This window comes from Orycteropus afer, unplaced genomic scaffold, assembly GCF_000298275.1.
Source record: "Orycteropus afer afer isolate SDZICR_OR568_19922 unplaced genomic scaffold, OryAfe1.0 scaffold00375, whole genome shotgun sequence".
In the NCBI taxonomy this organism is placed as follows: Eukaryota; Metazoa; Chordata; class Mammalia; order Tubulidentata; family Orycteropodidae; genus Orycteropus; species Orycteropus afer.
This window is the reverse complement of record NW_006921962.1, coordinates 823,304-838,831: the sequence shown is the minus strand read 5'-3', so window position 1 is coordinate 838,831 and position 15,528 is coordinate 823,304. Positions and strand designations below refer to the sequence as shown.

Below are 15,528 nucleotides of genomic sequence, written 5' to 3'. Positions count from 1 at the left end.
AAAATAAAACAGAACTAGTAAGATTTGTTACTGGATTGGATATAGGGTGTAAGATAAAGACAGGTCAAAATAATGTCAAAGTTATTAAACTGAGTAATTGAAAAGAAGAAGTTGAAATTTATGGAGAAGACTGCTGAAGAAGCAGGTTAGTTGGTAGTAGTGTAGGGAACCAAATGAGTTGTTAATTTTGAAATGCCTGTGTGTCAAAATGGAGATGTTGAGTTGGCACTTCAATATATGAATGCTCCTTAGGAGATAGGACCAGTTGAGTGATCTAAATATAGGAGTGCTCAATCTATATATGGGATATTTAAATCCATGAGATTGAATGAAAACCCTGATAGCGTAGATTAAAAAAGAACTGAGATGTGGAATTCAAAATTTTAGAGATTATGGTGATGAAAAGAAACACTGAGAGAACAAGCTGAGCATATGGAGGCTTTTGCTGATGACGGATGGTGGCTTACAGATGGTAGTATGGTAATTTGAGGAGTTATAAAGGGCTGGGAAATGTGGTATCTTCAGTATGGATTACACCTTAATATAAAGAAAAAAAATACTTAAAACCTGACCGATAATCAGCTTCATGGTAAATGGAGAAATAACTGAAGTTGACAAAGATTTCATTTTACTTGGATCTGCAGTCAATGCTCACAGAAGCAGACTTCAAGAAATTAAACAGTGTATTGTATTTGGCAAATCTGCTGCAAAAGACCTGTTTAAAGTGTTAAAAAGCAAAGATGTCACTTTGAGCACTAAGGTGTGCCTAAGCCAAGCCATGGTATCTTCAGTTGCCTTATTTGCATGTGAAAGCTGGGCAATGAATAAAGAAGACTGAAGAAGAATTGATGCATTTGAACTATGTTGGTGAAAAATATTGACTACACTACCATGGACTGCCAGAGGAATGACCAAGTCTCTCTTGGAAAAGACTTTGCCAGAATGCGTCTTAGAAGTGAGGATGGTGAGACTTTGTCTCGTGTACTTTGGACATGTTATCAGAAAGGATCAGCACCTGGAGAAGGACATCTTTCTTGAAAAAGTAGAGGGTCAACACCAAAAAGGAAACCTCCCCCACTACCAACACCACGAAATGAGGATGATGTAGTACAGGGCAGTGTTTTGTTCTGTTGTATCTGGGGTTTCTCTGAGTTGGAACGGACTTGATGACACCTAACAACAGGAGATGTGGTCAAATGAGGGAATGTGTTCAGCTGTGTGGGATGATTGTCCAGGAATGGTGTATGACCTGAGATTTTCTTTCTCTGATGAGTTATATAAGAATAATGCAAAGTATGAAGTAAGCAGTGTTCCTGGTTGTTAAGGCAGATTGGTGTAGCTGAAAGGCTTGGGTAGGTGGTGGGGGAGTGGGTTCTGGGCATGTTGCCAGGAACACACAGAGCTTTGGATAAAATAACATTGCATAACAATATCAAGTCCAAACATCATAATCTGGTTATGATCCAGTTCTTCAAACACATACCAGTCACAGCAAAATTCAGAGATTCCTCAAACCAACCATCTTTATTTTCTCTCTGCTATGAATAGGCTGCATTTTCTGCCTAGAATGTCATGCCCTTCTTCTTACATGTTAATATCACATTTATTTTTAAGAGGTGGCTAAAATGTTATCTCCTCTATGTAGCCTTTCCAAATGAAGTCAGAAATAATTAGATACTCCTTTCTAGCTGCCATATTATGTTGCAATAGTTCACCTATCAGGAGATTGTGGGCACCTTGATTATGGCAACAAGATAGTTATGCTTTTTAAATTGCCATCATAATATATAGCATGAAAAGGCTTAAATGTAAAATTGCTCTCTTCCTCATTTGCTCTCTCATCTTTTCTGGTATCTTCTATATGCCATACTTTTGCCAGATCCTTCCTTCTTTCCTTCCCCTCTTTCTTCCCCTTCCCCCCTCCTCCCCATCCTCTATCCTTTCTTTCTTCCATTCCTCTCTCCTCCCCTTTCTCCCTTTAGTTTTTCTTTCTTCCTTTTCTCACACTCTCTTTTTCTTTATCCTCCCTTCTTTTGTTCAACAAAATTTTATAGATCACTTCTTAAGTTAGAAATTTGTATCTTATTTAATCAAATGAAATAAGATAAAAACTGCTAACTTAAGAATTTTAAAGGCTAAAGAAGGAGGAAAAGACATATTAGCAATGACATGTTTTAAGATTTCACCATCTGATCCTTCTCTACCTCTTCTTCTACATATCCTATGATAGGAAATCACTGCTTTCAGTCAAACTGTTAAGCTTATTATTACTTAAGAAACCATACTCTCTACTCACCCCTTCCCCTGCAAATAAGCACCTGTGACCATGCCACATGCACTGCATTTGAAAGTTTTGTAGCAAGGTCCTATCTTTCCTTAAAGCTTTAGTCAAGTTTCATCTCCGTGAGCATTCTTCATAGCAGCAATGTATGGTGATCTCTCCAAGTTGTTCTCGCTGTCTACTTCACTCATTTGGCACTTGGCTTCTGCTATCCTGAATCCTCATTGCTTTGTCAAAGGTATGTTTTGTCTTCCCAGTTACATTTTTAAGCTACTTTGGAACTGGATTCATGTTTCTAAATATGTAACTAACACAGTTCTTATACTTAATAGTTTAAGTATATTTTTTGCTATTTTCTTCTTTCGCCAAAAAACACATTTTTTGCTGTTTTCTTCTTTCGCCAAAATGACTTCTCAATCTAAGCACAAATAAGTACATAAATACTTACTCCACTTATATAAAATGAAAAGCAAGGCAAAACTGATTTTTTTTTTTAAGTCAATGTAATAATCACCCCCTCAATTAATTATCCTTGAGGAGGTGATTCGTGACTGAATCTAAAATTAGGGGGTCTTCCAGATTGTTGATTTATAATATGTTTAGTTTGTGAAAATTAATTTCATTCTACACATACACATATACTTTTCTGTACATATAAAAGTCAACATTGTTGAAAAACAAAACATCCAATAATTACTTCTTATCAAATTTATTTTGCAACACAATATCCATTTCTGTTAAAAAAGAAAATCAGGCAAATAATGTAGGTTTCCATAATACCTTATCATGTAAAGATTCCTCAAGATTTTTTCTGAAGGTTTCTGATTCTTGAATTAATACATTCTGCAGAAAAACAAGAAATTTATAAATTAAATAGAAGATAATAAATGTATAAATTCATGTCTAATCACTCAAGAATCTTTGGTTTTTTTTTTATTGGACATTTTGGTTTCTATGGAAACTAACTTCAATGGAATATTTTAAACATGGCATTTTAATACTTTGAGAAATATGTAATTTAAATAAGAAATATTTTTTTGTAACACATGAATGAACATATGGAATAAGTATTACATTTTAAGTTGTACCTGCCTCTTCTCTGAGTACTACTTAATTAGAAATAATTATTATGTTAGTTTTCAGATGAGAAAAGTTGAGTAAAGCACTGAATATAGCAAGAGGTGGTATGAATAAACAACTCAAATTAATTTATTTTTATTAACCAAAAAACAAAGAGAGAAGAAATAATCAGATCATAATTTTTAAGTGTCTAATTTCTAGATCTATATTTCAAATATAGAATTAATAATTTCTAATAATTGTTCAATGGCACTTAACAACAACAATAATTGTTAAAATATTAGAGATATAAAAATGGAATTCAAGCTATTCAGAAGACTGTACATGTCATAAGATGTGAAAATAAGTTGCATCAAAAATAATGAAAAGAATCTTTTTTGAAAAGTGATTACTGATGTTGAAAGTTTTGTGCTCTACCCGTATTACTATAAAGCGGGATTTAAGATACTGCATTGTTTTCAAATCTGTAGGGTAAAGTTAAACAAATAGTGTAGTAATGATACAGTGGTCATACCTTGATATTTGGAGTTGCATGTGGGCAGAATACATGCCTTCTACTTCTTATTGGGTAAATTAATCAAACCATTCAACTTTTCACTGAAATATTTTTCCCTCTACACGTTCTTCTATGTAACACAGGAAAAGCCTATCTTAAGTAGTAATTGGTATTTAATCTAAATTTCCAATATGATTTATTCACCTGAATTCTAGCCCCATCTTTGCTTATGCTCTGCAATTGGCTACCAGCTTACAAAAATCTTGCTGGTCTGGTAACTGCCAACCATCAGTGAGACATATATAACTGTGAATCAAATTTCAGACTGTACAAATCATTGTTTCAAAACAAAACAGCTGAAAATTTCAGGTTCTAAAACCCCCTAGTAGATTGACTATTTTTCTGTTGGTGATACAAATTCATTTATAATTTTACTTTTAGACTAGAAATAGATGTAAGTCATTTGAGATATTTGAATAATTCAAAGCAAATCCCTCTATGGCCCAAATTATTTATTTTTTGTATTTAATCACTGTTATATTACTCATTCTAGGTGAAAGATAAATGAAATATTTTCATCACAATAGTGCAACATGTATTAATACATTTCCCTCATAAGATCATGCTAATATGCAAGATTTATATGTCATACAGCATTTATATTCACTTAAAAGCTTCATCTTGTATTTTTTATAGAAACCATTCATTCTAAGACTATATTAGATCAAAAAAAAACTTAGAAACGTAAATGGATCATCTGATTAATACAGTGATTGCAGCAGTATATGACGTGAACATGATTTTAAGGTCTTAGCTAAGTGTCCATGCTATCCTACTGTCCTGTCTGTGTTACCTTCTCTTCAAGAGCAGCCATTCTTTCCTTCAAGTGCAATTGTAGGCGTTCATTAGATTCTGTCAGAAGTCGGTCCACAGTATCAGATAATCTTTTGTTGTGCTCCTCATTCATTTTCTCTCGTTGTCTAGCCTTATGTTCAAGAAAACAAACAAGAAAAAATCAAAATCACTTTAACATGCATTTAGGTTTGTTTTTACATTTTTGCTAGTTTATAAATCAGATTTCATTTTATTTCTGTACAGGCAGTCCCTGGGTTACTAACATCTGACTTACATACAACCCATAGTTATGAACCAAGCCCATAAAACCTATTATATTAAAAATTCGAGGTACATACAATGGTTTGTGATAGCAAATGGGCAGTACTTTATGACATGTATTAAAACATTATTATTATACTGTACTATTATAGTAAAGATGTATTAGTGTGTCTGGAAGTGCTTCCTTAATGTTTTTTATGCATAGAAAAGCACACTACATAACATGTACTAAGATAAACAGTTGACTGACATTATATACATACCAAACCTATCTATTTTGACTGACATACAAATTCCATTTAAAGACAGATTTGGGAATGGAACTCATTCATAATCCAGGAAACTGTATGGTTAAACTGTTAAACTTTTTTTTTTAATGCACTGGGTCTATAAAAAGATTATAAATATAACAAAAAGTGAAGGAAGCTATTATTTTCTTATATGCAGAATATAAATCGATAAACTGGTCATGGGGGGTGGTTGTCCTTCATATACATACTCTTTGAAGCTCTTGATTTTTTTCTTCAAGTTGCCCTTCCAGATGCCTCATACGCTCTTCAATATTTCCATGTCTCTCTTCAGCCTGTAAAAAATATGAAGGCACCTAAAATGTCAGATTTTAGTTATTTTTTTTCTTCTAAATAATTTTAAATAAAATGTAAAGCAAGCTACTACCAACTGCAAACATAGTTTTCAAAAAATAAACTTTTTTTAAACAGGCAGCTGAACAGCATTGCTTGAAATGTGTCAGCTACATAGGCCTGTTACATCCAAGCATCAGCAAAACATTGGAGTTATTTATGAGCAATGAAATCAGCCAAATGTAACATGCAGACTGTGCATGGTTTGAACACAAACCTGCCATTGTCCAATCTTAAGCTCCTGAAGCACTGAACTGCACAGATGGTCGATTATCAATAAATAAAAGTAACATAATTTTTATAAATGAAAAGAAAAACTTAGATGGATTCTATTTAGCAATAGAATGTAAAGTCCAGTAGGACTACCTTCCTACGTATGGAGATCATTTCTTGTAGTTTAGCTTCCATAACATATTGATAATCATCAGATGAGGTAGAAGAGGTTGGATCAGACTAACAAGTCAAGGAAAAGGAGAGGGACAAATTGAAAAATCAGAACTGAAGACACTGACACTGAACAAAACATAGCACAGAATGCTTAAAAGAAAAGTGTGACAGCAAATTTAATACTTTAATAGACAGAATTTTATGTGGAAAGAACTACACTGATATCTGGTGAACATGATGCAGTTGATGGTTATAAATGAAAAACAGTGATATGCTAAAACAAAATGCTATCAACCTAATGTATGGAAGGTTAGTGATGGTCGGCTGATGAATGACTTCTATAGAATGAATCAAAGCAACTCTGAAAAAGTCATGTAATAATTGGAATTATGGGAAACCAAACACTAGAATATGTCTCTGATAAATTGTTAAAAGTTTTGTAATTTTGTTTGCTTATTTAATCATATTACTTAAAAAATCATTGGAAACAATGTGTTTCAATATGAGGAATATTCTAAGGCAATGATTCAGGGGTAATAAATTTAGAACAAACTTTAGTATAAACCCTAAACTGTTGAAATCAGAAAAAAGTTAAGACAAGGGGTTAATTATGAAAATTCCCAAATCAAGTAGGACTGAGTTTCCTCAGCAACAGTGGCAAACTTATGAGATGATTTCTTGTCTCTGAATACATATTATGCCTGTCAGCCTAGAATTTAATCGTCTGTTTCAGATATAGGCTTAATTTTAAATTTATATGAAAATGATCAAAAGTCCTCAAATTATCAAGATGACAAAAATGCTGTGAGGACAATAAACTTATTGGTGAACTTTCTTGAATTACACTGGGGACCAGTCCCAAACTGCTTGTGCATTGATTTATTGCTATGGAAACAAAAATAGTGCCCTAAAGTGAATAGGCAGCACAGTGCCTTTGTGAGCTAATGTTTGCTCAGGACCGAGATTAGTTAGATGTTTTGAAGGTGATCACATTACCACAGGTGCACCATGTTCAACACATGTGACATTGCTGATAGTTGAATTGTATTATATGTTATGTACAGATTACATATAAAGTTACATCAATATTATAAACATTATCACAAGTTAAATAATTATCACATCAAAAGTACCCTATATCTAAAATTTTAACTCCAAAAACATTCTATCACATTTTACAAATTCATTCTAAAACTAAAATTTACACTATGCAAATGTAGGTCTATATAAAAACATGTCATGCAGTTCCTGAAAAGAAATAGTAACCTGTTCATATATTAATTCATATGCATAAGTTCTATTTTATGCAACAAATTATAATTTAATCTATGAACTACACATTTAAAATTTCAAATCTGGTATGCATATGTAAATTATAATATAACATCTATATTTTATAAGATTTCATAAATGGAAAAAGTAATAAAGAAATAACAGATAACCAATTTCTCTCTTCATTTCCTCCCCAAATTTCTAAACAGAAGCAAATATAGCAAGCTATTATAGAAAGCTACCATAATCCCCAAATGTCATAAACTGTTTCTATAATATCATTTAAAATTTAGAGTTCAATTAAAAATACAGAAAATGTATCAAAATTGTTACAATTATATAACTTAAATTCATAAAGGTATCTGCAATCTCTCAAGAGTACATTTTAACTGTCCCTTAGTGGTACTAAAATTTACAAGTTGACTGATTCTAGGTAGTCAAGACATGCAAGCTTCAACTTCCAAAACTTTTCATAAAATAAGTTTTCAAAAGTATTTCAAAGGTCTGTCTGTTCCCATCTTGCATATTGGAAATACACCAAACATGTCAAAAGTTCACTTCAAAGGGGGAAAAAGAGTTTGGTCATGGTAAAATTCCTGCATTACCGCTGATACTTTTTATTGGTCATAAAACTTATGCGATACCTCATGGAACACAAGATGAATTATGTCCTTGCTGAGGGACTATGCACTTAATTAAGGAAACAGAAAACATAATAGATCATAAGATTAAGAAACCAAAATTTTTATTAGCTAATTGTGAATATACTTGCAATTTTAAAAATTTTTTAATAGCCATTATATGTATTTCTGACTTTCTCAAAACCTTAAATGAGCTTCATCATATATATGTATACGTGTGTCTATGTATCCATATATATCAATATCAGTAAAGATATATAGATAATACACACACACATTGTTAACTGCTGTAAAGTCAGACCCCAAATTTTTTGGTCTATAGGGTTTTGACTGGCTGCTTTTTGGAAGTAGATCACCAGGCCTTTCTTCCTGGTGTGTCCTAATCTGGGAGCTCTGCTGAAACGTGTTTAGCAGCATAGCAACATGCAAGCCTCCACTGACAGACAATGGTGGCTGTGCTAGAGCATTGTCTGGAAATCAAACCTGGGAATCCCAGATGAAAGGCAAGACTTCTACTACTGAGCCACCATTGCCTTCTATACACGTAATAGAAGGAAAAGAAAAAGAAAGGTGGCTTTAACAATAAAAGAATAAATCCAGACATCATTTCTTAAAACTATACAATGAGGTCACTTTCAATCAATACTATTGATTTATGTGCATTTCAGCCTTGTAAAAACTATAATTTAAGCATTTGGTATAAACACAAGAGTCACACAGGGACAATCAACTCTTTTCTGTTTGTTTTGCTACTTGGTAGAAAGTAGAGTTTATCTGGTTTTGCTCTTTAACGTGAAAACTTCAGATAAAGATATTTTGAGGAGGAAAGACAAGTAAAACAGTTTGGAAAAAAGTGTGAACATATTCAGAACTGGAGAAGGAAAAAAAATAGGTGGCAGATAGTAAATGAAGAGAAAAATTATAGACTAAATAAAATGTCTGAGGAATTGTTAAGAATGTCATTCCCAAAGACAGAAAAGATAAACTTATGTTTAAACTAAGCATACATCATTTTACTTTAATGTAGTCAAGTAGGTTAAGAAGTAGAAAAGGATTATTGTGATAAAGAATAATGAAATACTGAAAATAAATGACCAAGGAAAGAAAAGGCAGCTATGAAGACACTGTGTATAGGTCTGGGGAACACAGTACAGCAAGAAGTAAAATTCCTAGAAGCCATAAATTTGGGAAAACAAAAGAAAGAGTGATATGTTCAAACATTATAACAATGTTATAAGCACAAAGAGTATATTGAGGAATAATTCAGCATCCATATTAATTAAATTGGGTGATAAATATCCAAAAATTGTATATCTCAAATAATCCTGTTGATACAGAACCAATCAGAAAAGAAAGTAGTAAAGGTAAGAAGGATGAGTCGTAACATTTGAAAACTCTTAAGAAAAATAAAACTCTAAAAAATGATGACATCAAAAGGCTCCAAAGGGAATGGAGTTTTAGAAATAGATCAGCCAGGAGGGAAATTAAGACAGTATTTTGTGTGTATAAGTGAATATAATATAACAAAGTAAGTGCCCAAGAGAATAAAAAGGGCAAAAAAGAAGCAGCATCTACTTCTAGCATTTTTTTTTTAATTCTAATCAAGAATTTTTAGAAAATTGTAATTTAAAGTCACATACATCAAATATTGTATTTATATCTTATTCCCCATTAATCACATGTAATTTAGGACCAGTATTTGTTGAATTTTAAATTTTGTGTCCAGATATTCTAGTGTTTTCCTGGTGGGCAACAGTGATGATTCCTTATTTTACCCTAAAGTTGCACAGAAGTTGTCTTTCATGATACCTTCCTAACTCCCCATCCTGCCTTCCGAATAGTGCAAATCAACAGCGGAACTCTTGGTAAAAATTCTTCATGTTCGTCTGACTAAAAATATAAGTTTATATATATATATAAACTCACATTACATTACTTTAAAATGTTTTCATAAGAAAAAGTTAGTATTATTAATATGTTTACCTATTTTTATATAATTTCAGAACTATTTCTCTAATGAAAGGATCAATTTATGTTTATATTAGAAATACTACATTGCTGAAATTGTCAGAGGGGTTTATGGGTATGGTCTGTGACTATGGAAGGATCCAAACAGAAATTTTACTCTATTTAATGAGGCCAATGTTTTATTCAGTTAATCAGTCCAACATTCTACACAACCAACTATCCCATACTTTCTAATACTACCTATTAATAAAACGACTCCAAGAATTAGAATATTTTGTAAAGTACTCCACCTCAGTAAAATGATTGCTAACAGAGCCCAATTCTGGGGATAATGTTTTGAAGGTAATTGTACAGAAGAAGTGTCAGTTCCTCAAGGTATAACTTACTGAACTTAGTCTTTGCCAATAAATTATTTCAAAACACTGATTGAATCTTAATCAGTCAAACAAACTGGGCAGAACCCTGGCTTGTAATCACATAAATGACACTAGCATTCCACTGTTCTCACATACCACATTTCTTGTGTTTGCTGCATTGTAGAAAAATCATTTTTGACTCACGAATCAAGTATTTTTAATTTTTAATATGCTTAATATTTGAATTTAAGAAGCATCATACTATATACTAGGTGAAACAGAGAGATAATAAATAACTTCCAAGATTCATAATCTGTATTTAATGTCTCACACTTTCAAATAAGACTGAATCAAAAGAAAATATATGAAAGAAATCTTCTATGAAAGAAAACAATGCTCCTATCACTAATAGCTGCATGATAAATAAAATATTGTCACTTTTTATATTTCAAGAATATGTCACTAGGCTACCATCCTGGCCCTTCTCTATTAATGATGATGGATTTGCTCTGATTCACACGAAAGCCCATTGCCATCTGATGGGGTAACCTCAAAGATTTTTAATTGTCAACAGTATGATTTGCAGCAATGGCAGTATTCATATTATAAGTTTACCACCATCAGACTTATGTTTTATTCAATTAGTTACTCCAAAATGCTACAGACTACCAGCTATCCCAATACTTCCTAATCCTGTTTTTTTTTTTTTGGGGGGGAGTCAAATCTTTGCCTTTTCACTATTTGACTAATTCCTCTATTTTAACCAACAGGCAGCTATGACAACTGTTCCTCATTAATTATTTATTACTTTAGGAAAGCAGGTATATGATGCCATCTTTTTCTTTGGATAATCTTTAAAACAAGAATTTGTAACTTTCAGTTTACATACCTTATCGCAATGCCCTGGTATACCTAGTAAATATTAATAATTGTGTGAACATTTAAAATATGTTTCTATGTGTGTGTGTATAGTGCCTTGGGTGAAAATTTACAAAACAAATTCATTTTACATTGAACAGTTCATGCACATTTGATTTCAGGCCCCGATTACCATACTATGGACTTTTACTCTAGAGACATGCATAGTCACTTTGAAGCCATGTCATTTCCATCTACCTCTAAAAGATGAAGTAAAAATAGATCTTTTTAATATTTTAATGATTGTGAAATACTAAAATATGCAGATAATCTTAAGATACTATTCACCATAACATGTTGTTGTTGTTGTTGTTATGTGCTGTCGAGTCGGCCCCGACTCATAGCGACCCCTCCTTGGGTTTCCGAGGCAGTATCACTACGGAAGTAGGATTGCCCAACCTTCCTTCCGAGGAGTGGCTCGTGGGTTTGAACCGCCAGCCTTCTGGTTAGCAGTCAAGTGCTTTAGCCACTATGCTACCAGAGCTCCTCACCATAACATAGCATGTAATTTTGAACATCCTTACTGATGTTGTTATAGTTTTAATTGGTTCAGAAGAAATTACTTTTAGGAAAACAATTTTCTATTTAATGGCTTTAGATTTTAGACTACAACCCTGACTTCCAACTTCTCACAAGTTTGATCATTAGGTGATGTTGGCAAAGAATATTGACTATACCATGGACTACCAGAAGCATGAACAAATCTGTCTTGGAAGAAGTATAGCTGGAATGCTTCTTAGGTGTGAGGATGGAGGACTTGTCCATCCTCATGTTATCAGGACATGTTATCATGTAGGATCAGTCCCTGGAGAAGGACATCGTTCTTGGTAAAATAGAGGGCCAGCAAAAAAGAGGGAGACCCTCACTTAGATGGACTGATACAGTGATTCTGGCACAAACAGCAATGATTGTGAGGATAGTGTAGGACTGTGCAGTGTTTCATTTTGTTATATACAACATTTATGAGTCAGAACTGACTCGACGGCATGTAACAACATAGGCAGAAAGGAAACAACTACTCTATTTCTAATATCAAAAATATTAAGCCCATTAAATGATTGTTTCATGTATACATATATTAAAAATCATCATTGTACATTTACCATTTGTGATTATTCTTATGTGCAAGTATTACAATGGAAAAATAACTATAATTACATAAAATTCTGTTAGTGTTTGTTAATGTTTAAACAGGCAATAAGATGTGCACATTTCTTTTGTCAATTACTCATGTCCACATAAGTGAGATATTTGTAATAAGAAGATTTCATCTAAATAACAGATAAACATAATAAAGATTAAATTAACTTAAATTTCATAGTCCAAACAGTCCAAAGAAAATATTTTAGATTCCATTTTATTATGATGTCATTTCTACTAGTGTATCTAGGGTGACTGATTGTTTCAGTGCAGTACCTTTGTCAGAGCTGCAATTCTCTGAGCCAGCTCAGCCTCTACTTCAGGTAAGGTCTCAGCCTTTCTCATAGTCTGCTGCAACTTTTGCTCAGCCAGCTCAAGACGTTCTTGTAGTTGTCTGTTCTTCTCTTCCATCTGCAAGGAATGATAAAATAGACTCTTACCTAAAGGGTCAGGGGTAGGATAGAAAACAACAGACACTAGGGGCTTTGGGCTTCAGCCATTTTTCTTGATTTTAAACCAGCTATTATACACCTAAATGTGCAAAATGATGATGCCCTCATATTTTCACATTGCTTATCTTTCTATCTTAAAGAAATTCAGCACAGAAACAAAATAGAGCTCTTATCATTTGCAGCAAAAAGAAAATAAATTACTGATTAATATAAACTTGAATGAAGGGAATTCAGCTCAGTATTAAGACTTCAGATGTACTATGATAGCAAATTATTGAAAACCATAACCTTAGCCCACTATGGAGAAGGAATGTCATATAATGGTTATAAGTCCAGGCTTTAGAGATAGAATTGGCTTTTTTTTTTTTTTTTTTTTTTTTACCTATAAAAGGCTCATAGCAATCCTTCCTTGGTTTTCTGAGGTGGTATCTCTATGGAAGAGAGATACTCTACTGGGAAGTAGATTGCCCAGTCTTTTCCAAGGAGTGGCTGGTGGGCTTAATCACCAGCCTTCTGGTTAGCAGTCAAATGCCTTAGGCACTACGCCAGCAGAGCTCCCGATAAAAGGTTAGATTAGTTAATACAGTAGACTTTGTGTGCCATATGGTATTTGTCCCAACTATTCCACTCTGCTGTTGTAGCACAGAAGCAGCTATAGATAATGAGTAAATAAATGGGATTGGCTTTGTTCCAGTCACATTTTATTTACAAAAACAGGCAGGTAACTAGATTTGGCTTGTGAATATTAGCTTGCTGATCCCTGCTCTAGAGCCAAGTAGACTTTAAAACACAAACACCATACCTACTGCCATCAAGTAGATTCCAACTCATAGTAACCTGATAGAACAGATTAGAACTGCCTCATAAGGTTTCCAAGACTATAAATCTTTATTGAAGCAGATTGCCTCATCTTTCTCCTGTGGAGTAGCTGATGTGTTTGAACTGCTAGCAACTGAATGCTTTAACCACTGTGCCATTGGAGTTCCTCTCAAATAGACTTAGTCTTCCATTTTTGATTCTGGCATGTTCTAGCTTAAGACCATGATAAAGTGTTAACATCTTTGAACCTTAATTTCTTCAGTGTAATAATTATGTCTACTTCATACGTGGTGTTTAGAATTAAGTGAGGTATTACATATAAACACCTTACCATAATTACTGGAACACATCTAGAACTAAAATAAATAATAGTTGTTACTTTTGTTATTATTAAGACAATATTTTTTCCTAGAAAGTAAATTACATACTGAAAATGACATCTGTTTTGCCAGTTTCATTTTAAATTTTTTAAAATGATCAAATGCTAAGAAATGCACACCTGACCTATTTTGTTTACTCTGTGTTTTTGTGAGACCAGTGAGAGCACATAAACAGACCAGAGGAAAAAAAAAAAAAGAAGAAGAAGACAGAGATACTGAACCTGCCGTAAGATGGCCTCTTTATTAGCTAACTCATTTTCTAGTTTATCATTCATGTCATGTATGGAGGTAGATTCCCTCTGAGCACTGAGGTAACGCTTCTCAAGGGTCGTGATTCTCTCTTCCATATCTTCCTTCTGTGCCATGGCCTACAATTAAAACAACCAATAAATAAATAAAAATTCTACTAAAATACTATGCAGAGAGTTTCATGTATTGTCTTTTTATTTAAATAAAAGGGTGTAAGGTATGGAAATTACAGCTTTTTTTGAACGAAGTATCCATTCCTCTCTTTTCATGTAATACATGCAAGACTTCATATGAGTTTTCCAACTTATCTGTCACAATTCTCCTTACATCTTGGGGTAACCAAAAGCATTCCACTCTCTGAAAATGAAAAGGAGTACATTTTGGAACTATCTAAGAAGAGAGAATTGGCAGATAAATTAGTTCATCATAATCATACAGATAGGTACAATTAAGGGCAGAGTTGCAAAAAACCAACTTGGTAAAATGGGGGCTGTATTTTTATGTTAACTACTGTACCACCAGGGTTCCTTCATTAGCCATTCCAAACCAAACCAACTCACTGCCACTGAATCAAATCAACTCGTATTGACCTTGGGTTTTTGATGCAGTATCTCTACAGGAGTAGATTGCCTGATCTCCCTTCTGAGGAGTGGCTGGTGGGCTTGAACTGCCAGCCTTCTGGTTAGCAGTCAAATGCCTTAGTCACTATGCCACCAGAGCTCCTTCCTTAGCCATTAGAGAGGTATAAATCAGAATGACAATAAAATACCATCATACTCCTGTTGAAATGGCATTGATAATCATCATCAACATCATCACCAAACAGAAAACAGCAAATATTGGCAAGAATTTGGATAGATTGGAACCATTATCCACTGCTAGTATGAATGTAAAATGTATGACTACATGGAAAACAGTACAGTGATTCCCCAAGAAATTAGAAATAAAGCTGCCTTATAATCCAACAATTCCAGTTCTTGGTATTTACCCTAGAGATCTAACAGAAGAAACTCAAATAGACATATACACACCTTTGTTCTTTGAATTATATATTTCACAATAGCCAAAAGATGGAAACAACCTAAGTACACATGAAGAGATGAATGGATAAATAAAATGTTGTACATTCATATAGTAGAATATTATGTTGCTGTTGTTAGGTGCCTTTGAGTTGTTTCTGACTCATAGCAACCCCATGCACAGCAGAATGAAACACTGCCCGATCCCGCACCAGCTCCACGATCCCTGCTATACTTGAGCCCATCATCGCAGCCACCGTGTCAATCCATCTCATTGAAGGCCTCCCCTCTTTCGTCGACCCTCCACCCTACC

General features: G+C 33.5%; 1 protein-coding gene across 1 annotated transcript in view; it reads right to left on the bottom strand.

Annotated features, from left to right (window-relative positions):
• PPFIA2 (PTPRF interacting protein alpha 2) overlaps window positions 1–15,528 on the bottom strand; it is a 643,396-nt gene that overhangs the window by 126,995 nt on the left and 500,873 nt on the right. Inside the window, exons 8-12 of the mRNA XM_007953155.2 lie at window positions 14,169–14,315; window positions 12,573–12,707; window positions 5,473–5,556; window positions 4,711–4,842; window positions 3,062–3,124 (exon numbers count right to left, since the gene is read on the bottom strand). Of these exons, the coding sequence (XP_007951346.1) occupies window positions 3,062–3,124; window positions 4,711–4,842; window positions 5,473–5,556; window positions 12,573–12,707; window positions 14,169–14,315 (561 nt within the window). The remainder of the gene's footprint in view (window positions 1–3,061; window positions 3,125–4,710; window positions 4,843–5,472; window positions 5,557–12,572; window positions 12,708–14,168; window positions 14,316–15,528) is intronic.